At 36.9% G+C, this 20,636-nt stretch overlaps 1 protein-coding gene across 9 annotated transcripts in view; it reads left to right on the top strand.

Annotated features, from left to right (window-relative positions):
* Window positions 1-20,636, top strand: part of LOC131072233 (phospholipase SGR2) — a 269,214-nt gene that overhangs the window by 88,664 nt on the left and 159,914 nt on the right. For all 9 annotated transcript variants that reach the window (XM_058008349.2, XM_058008348.2, XM_058008350.2 and 6 more), the window contains exons 5-6: window positions 7,551-7,622; window positions 7,756-7,908. In XM_058008349.2, coding sequence (XP_057864332.2) covers window positions 7,551-7,622; window positions 7,756-7,908 — 225 coding nt within the window. The remainder of the gene's footprint in view (window positions 1-7,550; window positions 7,623-7,755; window positions 7,909-20,636) is intronic.

The raw sequence follows: 20,636 nt of genomic DNA, 5'->3' as shown, positions 1-20,636 counted from the left end.
ATAGTGTAGGCAACTATAGTACTCTTTTTTTTTGCTTGTTGTATCACTCTTGGTGCCAACCTTTCTTTAGAAGCAACTATATGGAATTGCATCTTGAGGCCAAGTTGGCATGTGCCAAATTTTGGTACTACAACATTTCATTTAATGTTGCAATGAATCATTATTGGGAACATTTGGTCACCACATTCATTGTGATAGGTAAAGGGTTTGAGGCATTGAGTGATTATGAGTTGAGCGGGCCACTATTGCAAGATGTAGTCTACAACACAAATCTACTTGAAGATGAACAAAAAATAATTTATAAAAGAAATGTTGCAATATTGTATCAAATGGGTGGATAGATTTTAGGATTAATGAGGTTCTTGAGATCATCCAAACATTGTATGGTTTGGTATGACACTCTACTCATGCCTTGTGCTCATAGAGCCAATTTGTACCCAAGACAATGCATTACCTAGTGGAGTCATGTATAGATTCACTCTAGTGGTAAAGTTGGGAAATCCCTATTTCACATTTACAAAGACACATAGCTACTTGTTGCACCGAATGCTTACCATATCCTATGTTCCACAAGTGCTTCATTACACCTACTTTTCTAGTAATCTTTATTAACATTTTAAAGCAACAAAACATATTATAGAGCCCCTTTCAGTAAGAACATTTAACATTTAGGCTGAAAATGACTTGTGGCATATCCACAAGAGCTGCTTGGTGATCGGATTGGTAGTTGTTCACCATTGCATGCATTCAATGTTGGGGTGGCTACTTATGGTTCGGCAACACAAAATGAAATAGTTTGAGCTATAATTGTTCTTCAAATTGTGAGGGGAAACATTTTAAGATCCAACCAAACCCAAAACTAAACTAACCAACCCTAGCCTATTTTTTAACCAAAATTTACAGGTGTGTACTACAAGATTTCATTGAGGGGGTTTACATAGATGGAGATGATTAAGTGTCTGTTTTTGTTTTGGATGCATGCTCCTATCTATTATTAGTCAAGCTTGATGGATGAGATTAGAACAAACACAACTTCCTACTAGCTAATGCAGATATTAGTATTCTGCTGCAAACAAGGTAAATTGAAAGGAATAATATATTGAATAATATATAATTCCAAGAATTAAAAGGCTATGCTACATTCAAAGCTACAACATAGATAGACAAATACATTCAATACAAACCTTGACTTTAGTAAGATCTACTTTTGATTCTATTTATGAAATTACAAACATGGTAGTGCAACTGCAAACATAATGATAACATTAGAAACAATATTTCATTAGCATAAACTCAACTTTAGTTATCCTTCAAAATGTCTTGTGCCCAAGGCACATATTTATAGGTTACAATGAATAACTATTAAGGATTTGAGAAAAAATAATAAAGTATCCCAAAAAGAATTGTATTATAGTGACTTTGTAATGTCCCTTTTCCAGTCCATTCCAACACTTTTGGAAACTCCAACTTGCTTGGAGAGTGCCCGATTTATCGAGATTGTAGTTTGACAAGTGTAGAGTGTTCTTGGAGCCAAGATGAGTACAATGAAACTTTTCGTCTGCAGATCTGACAGTGTGGGAGCACTCCACACTTCTTGGAGACGTCTGTCATCTTTGAAGAACACCAAGTTTCAAATAGACATTTGCTGAAAGATCCCAAACTGAATCTGATCCAAATTTTCAGATTTTGGTTTTCTGATTTGTCTTTGACCAGCGAATAAGGAAATTTGTTTATATTTTTTGTTTGTTTGTTTTTGGTGTTTTTCTGATGATTTGCTTGTATTTTTGCAAGGGTTTAATGAATGCTAAGATAAAGAAATTGCTGATAAGAAAGTAGATAAACATATAAGCAAATAGAGGACAATATAGATGCTTATTATTCAAGTAAATGGCTGATGTACATACCCCAAACTGTATACATAAGTCTGATACAAGTCTGGGACAAATAAATTCAACCTCTTCCAGCTTAAACCCAGCTCCACAATTCTGCTCCAGGTCTGATCTGAAGCTACCAGCTGATGTAAATGATAGATCAGCTCCAAGACCAACTAGAAACCCCGCGTGCTACCTAGGGTTTGATGCCCATGATCTCAAAATGGTACAGTTGGCTGAGATATTGCAATATTGAAGTAGTAATAACTTCTGAAAGGCCCGATCTGCTAATGGCTGCCCCTGATCTGCTCAAGTAAGGTGCTGATCACTGCTGTCTCCTCTAAGCAGCCAATAAAATATCTTCTCCCTGCAATATAATGGCTGATAACCTGTCCAAACTGAAGAATTATGCCCCTTAGATGATCTCTCACCCCCCGTGGGCCACCAAACTATGAAGGGTTTTCGTCCTCCACAGTAGATTTGAAATTTCTTCTCCACGCAGCTGCTGCTGTCAAAAAATAATCTTCATGAATTAACGAAATCAGCTCCAAACTTGCTTTTTAACCTCTTTACTTTTCCCTCCAAGAGGTTCGATCCACTTTTAGGGTTTCTCTTTGCCACTTAACATACTTTATAATGTTTTATTAAATATTTCACCCCCTCTAGGAAGTTCGAATTTCGTGAGGGTCTAATTCTTCAGTGGCAAATGACCACTTTTTAAAACCAACTTAAAGTTGATGCTTCCTAGGGAAAAGTGTCACAGGGGGGTCACTTTATAAAGTGTTATTTAATTAGCATCACTTTATTTTATTCAAATAAAGTATTAGAGTAATAACTTTAATATTTCATTTTTTTTTCTTGAATCCATCACTTGCTCTCCCAATTGAGAAAGTGAAACTGCTATCCATACTAGGGTGATACCCGAGTCTGGTGCCCCCCATTGCCAGTCAACTCCTCCAAAATAGGGATTCTCCTTAAAATTTGGAAATCATGCCCGATCACCCAAAATGGTTCATAAGGCCTTCTGTGACTAACACCCCACTAACTTTGGAAAGGCCAAGAGGTTGACTGCCAATGACTCCCAAAAAATAGGGATCTCCCCTAAAAATAGGAATTGCAACCAATACCTCCAGAATGATTCTTGGGGTCCCCTGCTGCGTCCCGGTCAACTTTTAGTCAATTACTAAAAAATAGGTCATCCTCCTAAAATTTAGGAGATTGCCTCAAACTGTCCAGAATGACTTATAAAGCTCGTGTGTAGCTCCACAAGCCTCAATATGGGTCCCCTTTCTACTCCACTGGCCTACATGAACCCGATGATAGGCCAATCCTTGCTCAATTGCTTGTCACCTAAGGAGGGAACATTACAGTCCTACCTTCCCGAGTTTGCTTGTCCACAAGCAATGCATCACTGTACCACCAAAATTCCACACTAACCCTAGGTAGAACACTGCATGCTTCTGCTGCTCCATTCTGATATAAATGCCATATAACCCCAATACCATAAGCAACTCACCATGATCTTGAAGTGCCAGTGCATCATTGAAGCCAATTCCCGGATCCCAAACTAGAAAACCAAACTTGTTGAATGAGATGAAGTAGAAATATCTCAACCAAACACCATGAAACAACCACCCATGGGGGTAGACCAAGAAGAAAATGTGAGCATGAACTTCCACAATCCAATAAACCAACACAATTGGCCACCTAACATCACTGTTGTAACTCAAACCAGCAATCTGGATGATATCATAGGTGTCATCATACAAATGCAAACCAAAGAAACCCATGTCATACTCTATGTCTACCCAATAAACTTGCCTCCATACATTCCCAAGTAACTGAATAGTTCATGTAGACCATGAAAATTCAGGAATTGCAAAGTAATTCCAACTAGGACAGCCATTATCCCATGTAGAATCTATGAAAAATAAATCACCAATCAACAAGTAGATCGCTGCCATGTCATAAGAAATCCGTGACATAGCCAAAGATGAGTTATGGATGTCTTCAACGCCCGTTATAGACAACTCTTGAGTGGCTGGCCCACTAGGAATGTTGTCAATAAAATCATCATTACCATCAAGAAAATGAGCAACATCTGAATTTTCTGAATTGGCCAATCTTTGCTCATCATCATGTAAAGAGTGGCAAATGTCACGAATGTGTTGAAGATGGAACTTGGCTTGATGGGCCAATAAATTGACTTGCTTTGCCCTTTCTAGCCAACCATCATTCAATTTCTGAGACTGCTCTATGTCAGCTGGTCCAAAATGTTTAAAATCAGTCCTATAATGAGATGTGTCATAAAATTTACCATGCCCAATGCTTGCATTTTGTGTGCCAATCATTGAAGAGTCTATACCAAAGAAACTAGACTCGGACTTGACTCGGACTCGGCAAGGCCGAATCGGACTCGGACTCGGGACTCGGAGTCAAACTCAACTGGACTCGGGAAAGTGAAAAACTCAAGAAATTTAGAGATTTTTAAAGATTTAAAACTTGTTTCAGGCACCCTTTATTGAATACACCTTAAAGACACAATAACATCATCAAACTCGGCTCATTTGATTACATACACAAGTATACATCAATCACATAAGCATAAATGCAAATTGTAGCTGAAGGAAATAACAAACATAGATATATAAATATTGTCAAATGTATACAATATTACAAACATAGATATATAAATATTGTCAAATGTATACAATATTACGTCATTTCAGTGAGGTTTTGCTTTAAGGTGGCCATACACTCCCTTTTTTAGTTAAGTACAACCATGGTTGTATCCAAGGCGCATTGCAGATCAGTAGCTGGGGGTTTGCTTCTTCCCTTGTTTGATGGTTCCTCATTTCCATGACTGGTAAATTTTCTTCTGGTTGGCTAACTTGCCTTCTTGGTGGCATTATAAGTTGGTCGGAATGGATTTACATGTTAGGAGGATTTTATCTTATATTTGATTATTGTCATTTCTTAATTTATTTAAAAAAATGGGTAAAGTTGAAAACAAGAATTCAATTTTACACAATTTTGGGACAAATAATTTTCTTTTATCGATTCAAAAATTACAGTTACATGATTTTATTGGACTCCATTTATGAAATAGAGGGCTTCTCAATTACAATGACCATTTATTGTTCTTATTCCTCTTCAAGCTCTTCATTTTTATCTTGAACTCTGCTGGAGCTCTGAAGAGTTCTCGGTTAATCATGCATTACCGCTCAATTTTGCCAGACAAAGGAGAAGTCATGCATTGCAGACAGTGCAGCTCTTGTTGGTAGCTTGATAGGCTCCTCTGGTTTAGTTTCCTCTCTTTTAGATACTTTTTTCTTCATTCTTCATAATGATAGACAGTTTGTTATCACAGCTATTCAATTGCCGTAGATTCATGATGGATAAGTTAATCAAGGGCTTAATGCATCAACAACAATAGAATGCAATCTTATTTGATTTTAGGTCTTTCAACCCTGTTTTCTTAATTGAGCTTTATGTAAGCTGTTCAAACAAATATGAAAAATGCATGGATCAATAATATTTTGCATATTTAAGGCTTTGATATCTCCATATCTAAACAATAAAATGAGTTGTGTCTTCATAGAATCTGAAACAAAGCTTTCTTTTTATAATCATGAAAAATAGATAGTGAAACAAAAGAAGTATTAAAGCTCTTTGTGTCCCTATCCTATTAATTTTGCACTGTGTGGCACTTAATTTGTTCATTCTATCGTCGATGGTGGTATTAGGCCCACATTGCATTGAAGAATATATTCACCTATTTAAAAATAGGTTATTTTGAGAGAAATTAAATTACATATATGAACAAAATATCTTAAATTGACTGATATAAAATTCTTATAAAATCAAAGAACATAATGGGTTTTGCTGTAAATGCCACAAACTGTTAGTGAACATTTCTTTCTTCCTAGTTAACCTTAAACTGTAGGTCAATCACAATGTAAGGTCAATTTATATTGACAATAGAGAATTCAACTACAACTATCAAGTTAGTGGAACTGGAAATAAAGGTGTTTAAATGCTGGCAGGCTAAGTAGATTGAATCAGAGAAAGCATGCTGATTATTCTACTCTCAAGAAGTACCAACGGTGATTATTCTGCTCTCAAGAAGCACCAACGGTTATCTGGAAAGTCTTTGAAAAAGTCTTATTGAGCTACCATGTCACACAAAGAATGGATAGGAAAGAAACCTGGGAATCTAAAATGACTAGATGTTTTTTTGTAACCCTTCATCTTGTTTCTTCATGGGCTACATAATATGCTTTTGTGAAATTACTTGATGATCTTTTATAAGCTCTTTGTTTTTGTTTTCTGATCTCAGCGAACTTCTTTTTGTCCCTGCATTGTTCCTTCTGGGAGGATGGGAGATAATATATGTTTGAAAGTATCTTTCCAATTTAATTGTTATTCATTTGGTGCTTGTATTCTGGAATAATAATTATGTGCTGAGATTATTTGATATTTAGTTGAACAATTTTCACTGAAAAGCAGTTTCAGTTAGTGACTTTAATTATTTATCACTTGTTTTCTATTTTACAAGGGTTCTATCTTTTGAGGTAGTGGCTGTTATAATATCTGTATCAAATTTGTGTTTACAATTTCATATATCTATGTGTTTTCCTTAGCATATCCTGATTCTGTAAATGTTACTTCTCATTTGATTTGTATGAATTTTTTAATTAGTTTGTCATCTTGATCAAAGACGATTTACCTATTATGTAGTGGAAATGGAAATAAACTATAATACTGTGCCAATTGGAATGTGCACCTTCTTGGATGGTAGTACTCTGTTTAGAAGGATCCTTCCCTCGTTCTTAGGCATGATTAAGCTGTGCTTTGTTTTGCTTAAGATTAGTTTAGTGACATCATTGACTTTATGTTATTCTAATTCTTAATTGGAAATTCTAACTTTTCCTTTCTATGTGATATCTGGTCAATATTTCTTAAACTTCGTGTGGAATTTTTGAGTTGGGTCATGCATAATTCCATCTCATTCTGACGTTTCTGTTTCTATCTATTTGTGTGCCAATACTTTCTTTCTATATCATTCTTTTCCTTTAAGAATCCAAGGCACTCTTACCATACCCTTTTCTCCTTGCATGAGAACTTTGAAAATCAGTATTTAATAAGCATTGACCTTCTGAATTTATTTTCTTTTTCTTTGACTTGGATTTTTACTATACTGAGCATTTTATCTGCTTTTATCTAGTATCAATAGTGAGGGATTGTAGCGGACTTCTGTCTTGTGTTGGAGTTCTATAAGTAATATGCCTCATCTATCAAACTGAAGTTTAGGCCCGTGTCTAGGCTGTGAAGTTGAAGAGATTGAAAGATCATATGCAGATGACTGTCAACCTATTTTAGAGGCAAAAAAGACCCCATATTATCTGGAATAATATGTTGTAATTTAGCAAATATTCAGAATTTTTCCTTTCATTTTTATTGTCATCCACAACACAGTTTTAATGACTTCCAGTCCATAATTAGAAAGTACCTGCTTCTTCCCAGCAAAAGAGATGCACATGCACTTCTGTATACAGTGTTAATAGAGCTGCACTTTTGTTTTATATATAGTCAATGTAGTTCCGTTTACACTGATTGATTATTTGTGGTAATAATTCTTATTCATGGTGGTATCTGAGCCCTTGTTGATGTCTGCAGGTATGGCATCGTCGGACATTTCAGCCATCAGGCCAATTTGCTGCCAGGGTTGATTTACAAGGTGCTACTCAGGTTTGTATTGCAAATACATGGATGATGTTTTCATATCAGAGACATAGCTTAAAATGCTTCTAGAGTAATGTTTCATTATATATCGTCTTAATGTCTTTCATGGAATGAGATATAGTTAATGATATGGATGCAGAGTTTGCATGCCCTTTTCACTGGAGAAGATGATACTTGGGAGGCATGGCTGGGTGTAGATTCATCCAGTTTATTGCTTGTAATTGGTGTTAGAGGAAACGGAATCAAGTTGAGACGGGGTTTTGCTCCATCTGGTTCACCACAGCCAACACAGGTTGATATAATGCAGATGCTTCAACAAGATTTTGTGCACGAGTTAGTACAATAAGTGAATAACATCTCTTGTATGCTGAATGTTTGATGTGGTTGATGAATTTCGGCCTCAAGGCTGCATATAAGATTTGATATTGATTAGATGGTCTTTGTTGTTGTAGTCAGGCATGCATAATCCTTAATATTTTCATTTTTTTTAATTGCTTTGAAATTTGACATTTTGTTGTGTAAAATACCATTGTAAGAGTGATTTATTGGCATGCTGAATGTTTGATGTGGCTGGTGGAGTTATGCCTTAAGGTTGTATATAATGTCAGCTATTGATCAGATACTATTTGTTTGTGTATGCAAACATACATACTCCTTGACAGTATTGTTATTGTTTTAATTTACACCATTTAGTGCAACACAAAATGGATAGATGCGTGGTAGAACTGCTCTTTGAATTAGCATGGGAGGCTCTGTATAAACAAAAATTTAACCTAATCTGATCAAAATGTATTTGCTATTTACAATTTGTACAATGTTCTTTGAGTGGTTTAATCATGCTAAACAAAACTAAAGATGTGTCTTTTTGGATTCTCCTAGCACAAAAGGATGACACACCTTCAACTTACACATATGGTTTTTATGCATTTTGACTGAAAGTAGACTTTGCAACTACCACATTTATGTTATTCAACTAAAGAGAAGAGACTAAACAATGCAAGTACACACAAGGATAAGATTGGTTTGAACTACACAAAAGATTCGGTAAATAAGAAAAGGGAATTGATGTACAAAGGGGTCAGACCCACTTTACTTTTACCTATAGTAAAAGCACTTCAATTCACTTCAGCTACATATATCAGATGTTATAAGTTAAACATCGTAGTTGCATTCAAAGCTGCAACCACCAACCTAACAATTACTATAATACAAAGCCTCCAACAAAAATCAAATTGATAATTGACTCAAAAAAGAACATAAGGCATAAGACAGAAAACACTTAAACAACAATTTAGATTCAAGGTAGGCATTATTAAATTCTGTGGGATGATATTGAATTTTGAATCAACAACACGAAATCCTAAAGTAAGATCCAAAAGCATTTTTAAAAATGTTTATAAAGCTCTTGTGTGGAAAATAAATAAAAAATTTAACTATTATTAAAGATTTATTACAGAATATTGTCCACTAATGCTAAATCTAAACTTGAGCAATCTTCAACTAGCCTGATAGTAAAAATTACTACAAATTAAAATTGGAGTCTCATCACTTGCATGATAAGTGATCCAAAAATGGACTTATAAAATACAGACTCCTCAAAAACACATTAGGCTAAAGTTAGACACAACTAAAAGTAACTTGGGCTATAAATAGCTTTGGCTACAAATAGATTTATGATTGGTGGCTCTAGATGATGATTTTGATTAAATTTTTCCTCTATTCTCATCATTGTGGATTCTCTATGACACTTACAAACTTTGAATTCAGAAAACTTTTCTTCAACAAACCTTAGCTAGAACTCACAATTTTGAAAACTTGAAAACCCTACTCTAATGATTTTGCGTCAAAGCTTAACCAAAAATCTGCAACCTTTAGAATTTAGAAACACTTGGCATCCATCTTCCTTGTCTAAATCTTCATAATATCTTTGTAGCTGCTAAAGATGATGATTGATGTTTTGATATTGAAAACCATGCTAAAATGACGAGATTATTGCTGAAAAACCTTGTTGCTTTGCTTATTTATTTTGATGAGCACTTCTTGAAAATGGATTCTTTGCGAAGGATCACTAGAAAAGTGCTGAATTTTTGATGCATATGACTGCTCATTTTTGGTGCCTCTGATAGAGTCAAATGAGAATTTCTCTTGAAATGTATTGCCCAACATTGAAAATCCGACCATTACTTTGCATTTTGCTCTTTTTGTTTTCTGCACTGACGAAAAGCTCAATGGTGAATTTGCTAATGGCGTTCTAATAGATTTGATGTCTTAGTGGGAAAAAGTAAAGGCATCAAGAGATATTGGAAAATGGGCTTGGTTAAAAAATGAAAAGGCCGAAATCAGTGACAAAATGACATACAAGAAATACTAATTTGGGCACCCCCGCCCCCTACCCGGGAATACTTAACAATGGTAAGTTGGAATTGTAGAAGTTACCCATGGAGAAAAGGACTTGGTTTAGGGCCCACAACAGAAGATAAAGATATTATCTTTGTTACAGAGACACATGAACATGGCGGGTGTAAAGTTCTAGAGTTTGAGGGATACACAAAAGATTCGGTTCGGAATGGACAAACTGATAGTGGCAAAGGACAGGGAGGAGCTACTGTTCTAATTAAAGAAACTTGGGGCAGATTTATAAAGGTAGAGAAAGAAGACCCAAACGAGTGATACATATGGTTGAAAATAGTAGAAAATCAAGTAACAAGAAGGCTGGCAGCATGCTATTTTTCTCCCAAAGGCTCAAAATCGTATAAGAAAAGGAGCCTAGATCAGGAAGATCCTTATACATTGGTAAAAAAAGACATAAAAAGACATTTCTGTTTTTAACATGCTATTTTTCTCCCAAAGTGTCAAAATCGTATAAGAAAAGGAGCCTAGATCAGGAAGATCCTTATACATCGCTAAAAAAAGACATAAAAGGACAATTCTGTTTTTAACACCGTGGGGGAATTCCTACTAATAGGAGACTTTAATGCTAGGACAATAAACAACCAAGCCCTCAATATGGAAAGAAATTGTAGAGAAAAAAGTGACCCGTTATGGTTAGAAGAAGAGATTGATCAAAGTTGGGAAAGAACTTCACAGGATAGTAAGGGTAATGTTACTCATTTTGGGGTAGAATTATTGAGCATATGCAGTTTGTGGGCAAATAACATAGTCAATAGGGGTAATGTTACTCATTTTGGGGCAGAATTATCGGTCATATGCAATGGTATGAAGGCTTGGCCAAAATCAGGGGACATCACTTGTATAACGTACAATGGTCGAAGTGTTATTGACTATGTTATTTTCTCACAATATAACATCTCAAGGATAATGAAGTTAAAGATATGAGAATGCCCAATAGGGCTAAAATCGGAACATAATCCAATATATATAAAACTGGCCATTCATAAAAACATGCAACAGGAGTAACAAATCCATCTCAAACAAAAGAAAGCATCTTCATAGGAAAGAATCCTCATGATTCAAGAGAATCAAAAGCTCTTCAAGGCTGCCCTCAAACAGTCTATTAAGGAATCAGAAAATAATTCAAATTACTTGAAATATCATCTTGTGAGCAAGGATATGTTGGTTCCCTAGATCTACAAAGCTTTAGTCAAGTGCAAGAGGACTAGACCCAAAAGACAGGCAAAGAATATTTTCCCAGCATATCCTTGGTTTGATGATGAGTGCAAGTTAGCAAAAAGAAATCTGTGAGAAGGTGGGATGGACAAGGAAAGTAAGGAGGAGTACGAAAAATTGTTAAGGTGCAAAAAAGAAAAATATGTGAACATAAGAAGGGTGGAGCTGATTATCCTTGGAAACAAAACCTTAAAAGATTTTGGAAAGAGCTGCAACAAAAGAGAAAACAAATGGATAACAATATCATGGGATGTCAATGGCTTGAATATGCAAAGATGGTATATGAGTGCGGCCAAGATAAACAAGGACCCTTGGTAATCAATGCCGCTACTGAACTTTTCACCATTGAAGATATCAAACAAGGCATAAAAAGGCTACAGGGGGAAATGCATAGGACAGAGATATGCTGCAAGCAAAGTATTTAAAATGGGGCATTTAGGTCCTTGCACCTCATATCAATCGCATCTTCAATAATGTCAGGGTTTCCCAGAAAATTGGACAACCGGCATTGTGATTCCTATTCACAAAAGTGGTGATATAATCAATCCATCAAATTACTGCACCATTATGGTCAACCCCCTCCTTGGGAAGCTTTTTGGAAGCATGATTGAACGTAGGATTAGTAGCTAGGCAGAAATAGAAGGAAAAAGAGCTAAAGGATAGGTTGGTTTCAGACCAAAACATTCCACTATTGACCATGGTGTTACCATTAGGTTCTTGGATGCAAAATATGGAATATCGAAGGGTGTGAGGCTTTTTGCTGTTTTGTAGACTTTAGAAAAGCCTTCAACATGGTACCACGTGATAAATGATGGAAGAGAATGGAGGAATTGGGAGTTCCAAATGTGCTTAGAGCTGCAGTTAATAGACTATATGAGCAGGTCAAGGCCAAAATCAGAACCTTAGATGGAATGTTAAAATGTTGTGGCAGTGATATTGGTGTCAAACAAGGCTGCTTTCTTTCCCCAACATTGGTTGGATTGTATATTGATAAGTTAGAAGAATGGCTAAACAATTCTAGTGGAGAGGGAGTTCGGTTGGCTAATCATTTAATAAAGTTACTTCTATGTGTGGATGACCTCATCCCAATTGCTAAAACAACAAATGGTCTGAGAGAACACTTGAAAGCGTTTGAAACCTTTTGTCAGGAGGTAGGGATGCAAGTGAACATTAGCAAGACCAAAGTAATGATCTTCTCTTTGGGAAGAAATAAAAAGACACAATAATTTTTGGTTGAAAGCGCTGGGTTGTGTACTCTCCTTTCTCGCTTGTTTTCCCTATTTTTGGTGGACAGGGGCTCCTAGGGCATCCTGTTCCAGGACAGGGGCATCTGAGGCATCCTGGTCCTCTTTAAACAGGAAATATTTTGAATATGTTGGTGCACTTCCCCTTCTTGGTGATTTTGGATCTCGGTGTCTCAATTTGACCGTTGGAGGTTGGCCTAATTGGTAAATTACCTTAGGAACCCTATATAAGAGCATCCTTTTGATTCATTTTTATGATCCACAATCATCCATAATCTCGCATTCACATCCACATCAAGCATCTTCAAACATTCAAGGCAGCAATTTTTCCCACTGTATCCTTTCAACATTTTCAACATCATGGAGCAGCAAAGTACATCAATCTTCATGCAAGCATGTGTTTGTGTTTGAGTCATTCATGTTTCATCATGTTATTGCATCAACACTTTTGATTATTGTGATTACATTCAAAGAGCATTGCATCATCAACCTTCATCAATTGCATTAGATATGAGGTATATCATTCAACTTTTACTTTAGTATTTTCATTTACAATTTCAATTCAATTCAAGGTTTAATTCCAAACTCAGGGTTTGACCTAGGTAAACCCCTATCAACAACACATCTTCCCTTCTTTCTTTGCATAGCCGACATATTTAGAAGCTACGAATGGAGATTCCGATAGAGGAGACGATGACGATCAATTTTGACTTTTGTAGGAGCAAAAAGCAGAGGACCGGGTTGCCTGGGCATCTTGTTATCGTGAATTTCCAACGAACTTCTGGGAATAGATTCTGAGCACCATTCTAATTCCGAAAGTTTCTTGTTTGTCTGCATTTGATAGTCGTAGGACCTAGTCACCCCAAGCATCCTGGTCCTGTACTTTTGTGCCGGATTTTCAGGCATAGGTTCCTCACTGTCCCTTCTACTTGGATTTGGTGATATGTCTGCATAGCGCATCTGTAGCTTGCTGTTTATGTTGTTTTATGTCAATTTTCCATCATTTGCCCTAGATATAGCATTCAATTTCAAACCTCTTAAGCACCCTCAGCTCAAACAAAGAGAGGGTAAGGTTTAATCAGCATTCCATTATATTTGGGGTCGAATCTAGTAATTTTACTCCTCTCTTTCATGTTTAGTAGAAATAAGTGGATTCATATTTGTGGATCCCTATTTCACCACTTAACAAATGGCATACACCAATTCACTGAAGACCTCCTTTGGAAGGCTCAATTTGAAGAGAGACAAAAAGGTTTAAAGGTTGGGGCCACTTTATCAAATCTGCAAATTATCAAAAGTGCTTTAGAAATATTGAAATCAGATTACTTGGGTTTGCTTTCAAACATAAGTCATGCCTTGGACATTGTAGAAGAGACTTTTAGTGCATTCAAAAAAAGAGAAGGACATTGGTGAACTTAACCTTGAGTTATGTTTAGCTCACTATTCACTCTACAAAGAAAAAAACGAGTCGCTTGTTGACACAAGGGCCATAGAAGTGAAGCAAATAATTGAAGGAATTAATGAGCTCCAAAATGACTTTGATTTTAAGCCAAGCTACTCTTGGAGATATGAAGGATTTCTGGATTTGGGAGTGATGAAGAATTGCTTAGTGATTTCAGCAGCCTTAGTATCATGGAGGTTCAACATGATGATGGCACTTGGGAAAAGCATCAAGAGTAGAATTTCATTGGGCTTGATAAGTAAATTTTGCATGATGATACATCTTCTATTTTTTATGCAGATTTATCTTTAGATAATCTAATTTTTCAAGCAGCTCCTAATTCGAGAAACATACATGGTGAGAATAGAAGGATATAGAATCTAGGTTATTGTTTGGGATATCCAACACTAAAAATCAAAATGGATACAAGAGGGAATTTCACACTAGTGGCATCGTGAGGTATGCTCAACTTTTTGATATCAGCCCACATGCTAATAGTTTAGCCATGTTGTTGTTGGCACACAAGAGTGGGACAAGTAAAATATTTCATAGAACATTCTGGTATGAGGTGCTCCCTACTACTGAAGAATGCAAATATTGTAGGTTTCTCAACTTGGTTGAATAGTATGTCTATTATGTTTGGCTACAAGAAATGAAAAGAATGAGTTGGCACATAAAATTTTCAAATTGTATCAGAGTGGTGCAATAGAAACCATCAGGTGTTGGAAATGGAATACACCCAATATGGCCTTGAGATCTAGGACTTTACATGATTGGTGAATTGCTTCACAATGTAACAAAGAATGACAGAATTGTTCGGTTTGGTTGTATCAGAATGGTGTAGTGGAGAATATGGTGGAACATTTTTTAGGCTCATTTGGGACCTTGGTATTGGCATATAGGTTGAGATCGCTTGAGGACAAGCAAAGTTTGGGAAGGGAGGACTGTAATGTCCCCATTTTCAGCCCAAGTTTGTGGATAATAAATAATTTAATTACTTAAATTAAGTTGTCTAAATTAATGTTTATAGACAATTCGTATTTAATTAATTATGTTTTTAAGTTATATTTTTTTATTAAGTGACTTCACCTAGAGCCAAAAAGAATATTATAAAGTGACTTAAAAGGAGGTTAAAAGGATTAATATTTAAAAAGTGATTTTATAATTTAAATTCTGGAAAGTTCGATAACGGGGTTTTAAAAAGAGGTTGTGGAAACTTATTCGAAATAAATTCGTGGTTATTTATTTTGGTGAAACCTTCTTTGGGTGTCTAAGCTATTGTTCAACTATTTAGCCTAGGACAAAAACCCTAAGAAGAAAATTGGTTTTGTGGATAAAAACCCAGCCAACCAACTCTTGGCGGTTCATCCAAAACTCATAGGTGTGCATTTTGTTGCAGGTTTTGTTGCGATTTTGGTTAACAATTGCTGACTTTTGCATTCTAGGGGTTTTGAAGCATGTTTTGGAGGCAAAAAGCCTTGCATAGCCTTCCTAGATTCTTTACATCAACCACTATAGCCAAGGGAGGTCCACACCAATCTTTGGAGTCAACAAGGAGGGACGTGGCACTTTCAGATGGTACAAAAGACTAGTCAAACCTAAGCACAACGCTCTAAGACTTCCAAAAATCTGACGAAGCATCAAAAAGGAGATTCAAAATATTGCTTGGAAGGCTTAAAAATCCTTTTGAAACTTCAAAGCAGCTCACAAAGGGATAGAAAAAGATCCAGCACAGCATATCAAAAGGAAATTGCCACTCCCTAGGTCTTCCATACCATTGTGATGCCAGCTGTACCACTATTTTGGATGCACATTATCATTTGGAGGTGCCATATAGTCATAAGGAGGGCAAAGAAATTTTTTTGAGTTAAGTACCGACTATTCGACAGTCCAGGTCAGCAATTTGGCATAGTTTTATATTGAGTTAAATTGAAGATATGATTGCTGTATTTAACTTCTCAAATTTATTATTCTGTAACAGCAACATATATAAATATAGAAAATTCTCTATTGAATATTTTATGCAATAATTTTGTGTATCAGGAGTTGTTACCGATATTTGAAATTTAATGCTATGATAACCATTTATCATATTTGTTCAAACAAGTTGTATGATATAACCAGTCCAGACAGCATGCAAACTATTTCATGAAATCCCTGCTCATCATAAATTGTGAAAATTGCAAAATTTTGGCATAAAATTTTGGACAGTATATTACAGCAACTGCTTGCTAGATCCATAGATATGCTGATTTTGACTTATCTTTGAAATGATTCTATTTGTTGATTGAGGACATACTCCTCTATTATTAGTCGTAACATTTTGGACATATTCAGTGGCTACTTATCAAGGTGCACACCTTATACTCTACCTGCACATGGTAAGCACAAAAAAATGTTTGACCTTTATAGGTCGTGCAACTTAACATGGGATCTCAGGTTTTAGAAACTTAAACTTCAGTTGGTCTAAATCAGATGCATGCCCAACAAAGCAAATCTATCGTTTGATAACTCAATCTTGTTGTTCTAAGTTGCCGGGTTCTTCCTTAGGATGCCTCGTGTCCTGGTTCAGGTCCTTTTCTCCCTGGGTTCTGTTGACGTGTATTTTGTACACAATCATACACAGAATAAAATACCCAAAGGCATCTTATCCTCTCTTGAATAAAGTCTCTAACTGCTGAAGATTCGCATGAAGGATCAGTTAGGATGACTCCAATGTTCTGGTTAGTAGGGTCTCTACGTGTGGATAAGCACCAGCGGTATGATGTGATTTGCTGTGTCTTCAAGGGGCCTTACACTCCGAAAGTCTTACTAAAGTAAAGAAGCTTTTCAAAAAATAACAAAAGGATAGGGTTTGCAAGAGGTCTAATCTAATCTAACCCTAAGAATGACTTCATGTGGACAAGACTTGGCAAGATTCTACCAACTTCAATTTCGCCATAAAATAACAACTCAATTGAAATTGATGCGATCTTCTAAGGTAACAAATGATTTTCAACGCATCAAAGATCAAAGATACTACCACGTAGGTACATATCCAAGATACAATAATGATTGAAGGTTAAGTGATTCAAATATCTCCAGTTGACCACGCAAGGCGTTCCTACAATCAGCAAGAAGCTAGTGGTTTGGATTACGAATCCTACCAAAGATCGAGTCTCACACTATGTCCTTCAAATTAACACACTACTTTGATTGAGCATGATTCAAATGAATTGAACAACCATGAAGATAACCAAGAAAGTTGCAACAAAACACCATAACTTCAATATTTCATTGATTTCAAAGTCATCATGTACAACAATTGCTTGAATTCCTTTCCTCAAACTCAATCTTGCTACAAAAATAAATTGCTTCTAAACTCTAATCTCTCTAATACATCAAACTCTCTCCCTAATCTCTTAACTATATCTACTACAAATGAAATGAAAATGAGGGTATAAATAGCATCCTCAATTACAATGAGTGGTTCAGATTGAAAGCAGATCAACGGTCAAGATCATGACACCTAAACCCTAATTAGGGTTTGTTACAAAAGTTCCCCCTTTTATTGCACAACATTAAATGCATAGCCAATTATAAATTTGGCACGAAAATCTAGGAGACATAGACCAATGACAATTAAGGTGCCATGTCATCTATAACAGCCTCTCATCTAGAATCTTATTCCCTTTCCAATGCTCCTTTTTAGCATATGCAATGAATCTTGATACGATTCCCTCGATCTCAGCAATTGGAATCTCGGGAAGATTCTTCATTCTTTCTTCCAAGTGGATGACCTGATCAAATGCATCTAGAAGAGCTGCATCCCATGTAAGTTCAAGTTCCTTAGTCTTTTCGATCAGGAGCATGGTAGCAAACATCTGGTCCTGTTGCTCATCTGTGATATTGACGTCCTTGCAAAAGATGACCTTGATTCTATCTTCCAATTCTTGCAAATCTACATCTGTCTCAACTTCGATCCTCCTGCCAAGAATGGTACGAAGTACCTCAAATACTCTATCCTGGATCGGGTTGATCACCTCCTCAACATGACTGCACCTAGTACTGATGTCCTCAAAGAGAACTTCCTTCATTTGGAGTAAGGTTGACCATTGAAGTAAACTGTGAAGTCCTCCATCCATAATCCTTTCCTGCGCTAAGACCTTCCTCGATGTTTGTCTAATTACTTTCAGGACAGGAATGATAACATCCTTGGTATGAGCAAAAGCGGCCACTGTTATCATCAAATTGTGGATAATCTCAAGAACCTGAATAGCCCTATGAATAGTCTTCATCATCCTTGTTGCAAATTCTACGGCAACTGTATGAGATTTATCCATCCAAGTACTCATACGCTGGACCATACTCCTGAATCTCTCTGCCTCACCAATTGATTGAAGGGGAAGTGCCTGTATAGGTGATCTTGCTGGATCCTGACGTCCTAAAGGCTGATTGAGATGGCTGAAATATGTCCTCCATGCACCGACCTCCCTCTCAAGCTTTCTACTCTTCTCTATTTCTTCTCTAAGCTTGTCCTTCAATGCCTCAAAGGAATCGGTGGCATCATCTAGTGTCTGCTCGGCTGTGGATGGACCTAGCTCAAATGTCTCTACATCATATTCTTCTGCTAGGATCTCACCTTCATACTTGTCTACTGCCGGTGTAGCTATCTGCAATTTTCTGGATCCAGTCTCATCTCTAATCATCTTGGACATCTTGGTAGCCTTTCTCTTCTCTGTCACTTCCTGGGAATGTCCAACAAGGCTCTCTAAGTCAATCACATTGTCTTCGTCCTTGATCACAATCACCTTTGTTAATCTTTCCTTCAACCAATCTGGGATGGCTGATCTTGTCTCTTTGACCTGTATCTCCTTATGCGATATTTCTTCTTCTCTGTGAGGAGATGTTACCTCGTCATTGTTCTTGTCTTCATGTAGCTCATAATCTTGGAAAGATCCACTTGGCGACCCTTGAGGTACCTGTCCTTCTTTATCATTCTGAACCATCGACTCCATAGACTCTTCCACTTCAAGTGTCCTTTTCTCTTGTCGAGAAGATGTACCGGATGAACGATCTCGGCTGGCCTCTTGTTTCTTCTTGGAAGATTCTCTCTTTCCAGGTCTCTCTTTCCTCTTCGAGCCTCTTGGATGGAGATCGCCCTGGTTCCTTGGAGAGGGACAGGAGCGAACTTCATAGTTTCTCCTTGATCTTGCTTTTTAAATCTCAAATCTCCATCATAAGGCGAACAATAATGTTATTTCTTCATTCCATGCTTGTCTCACTTGACTTCTACAAGGCGTATTTGATGTTGGGAGGATTATCGTCCTGGTCCCTTGGTGAGGGACAGGAGCGATCCTTGTGCTCTAATCAACATTCTTTGTAGTTAACCTTTAACTTCTCGCTCATTGCCTTCCAAACGACTATCTTGATCTTGTGCGATCCTGCCTTGTCTTGATTTTGAGGAAAAATGAACGTTTTAATAAAAATCGCTTTGGTCCTTGTCCAAAGGACAGGAGCGATATAGCTCCCTTGTTCAAATTGGTATTCATTTGACGTTTAAAACCTTTGTATATCACCTTCCTAAGATACCTTAGACCCTTTACCACCTCGCATGATCTTGACTTAACGTGATTTTGGAAGGATTTGGCCAATATGATAAATATCGCTCTGGTCCCTGCCTGAGGGACAGGAGCGAACTTCAATGTCTTGTGCTCATACTTGCTTTTAACAACTTGCCATTACCTTCATCGTGTAAAATGAGGTCCTTTGATCCTTCTTGGCCACTTGATACGCGATCAACTTTCAAAATCTAAGCCCTTATGAAAATTTCGCTCTGGTCCCTGCCTGAGGGACAGGAGCGAACTAGGGTATTTAGTGCAAAATCTTCGTCATACTAACTCGCAATTATCTTCAAAGTGCAAAACAATATCCTTTACTCTCTTTCAATCATTCAAAATGTGAATAGCAACCCAAATTTAGCCTCATTTGAATACTTTCACTCTGGTCCCTGCCTGAGGGACAGGAGCGAACTGGGTGTCTTGGTGTAATTCCTTCAACATTGGCGACCTTGGATACTTCGTTCTTCATCAAGATGCCTTAAAACGTCCTCACCACCTTGTACTTCGTCTTGGAGTGTCTTGAACTTGGAGGAAAGGCAATATAACCATCATATCGCCCTGGTCCCTGACTGAGGGACAGGAGCGATCTTGCTCTTGTAGGCTTCATCTCACTTTGCTAACTTCAAAAATTATCTTCAATGATCTTGCAGTGCTCCGTTTCACTCATCCATGCCTTAGAATTTGCTCTTACTTGGCAAGAAATTTGTCTAAGGTAAAAATCGCTCTGGTCCCTGATTGAGGGACAAGAGCGAACTTAGGCATTTGGGTCCCTTGTAGATGTTTGGTAATCTTCAATTTGTCTTCAACGAGTTCAATTCACCTCCTTTCTTGCCTTCAAACCTAAAACTTGCTTGATCTTTGCCTAAGACATGCCTTGTAAGAAATTTCGCTCTGGTCCCTGGGAGAGGGACGGGAGCTACAATGGATTTCGCCCTGGTCCCTGACTGAGGGACAGGAGCGATCTTGGGCATTCTGGCCATTTTTCTTCATGTTTGTGCCTTCAAATTATATTCAACTGGTAAAATGCATCTCCTTGGACCTTTTTAAATCGTCAAGTTGTTAAAATCCTTCAAGGACAAAGCAATATTTGATTTTAAGCTCCGGTCCT

The sequence above is a fragment of the Cryptomeria japonica genome, chromosome 6 (assembly GCF_030272615.1).
Source record: "Cryptomeria japonica chromosome 6, Sugi_1.0, whole genome shotgun sequence".
In the NCBI taxonomy this organism is placed as follows: domain Eukaryota; kingdom Viridiplantae; phylum Streptophyta; class Pinopsida; order Cupressales; family Cupressaceae; genus Cryptomeria; species Cryptomeria japonica.
This window is presented reverse-complemented; position numbering and strand designations above follow the sequence as displayed.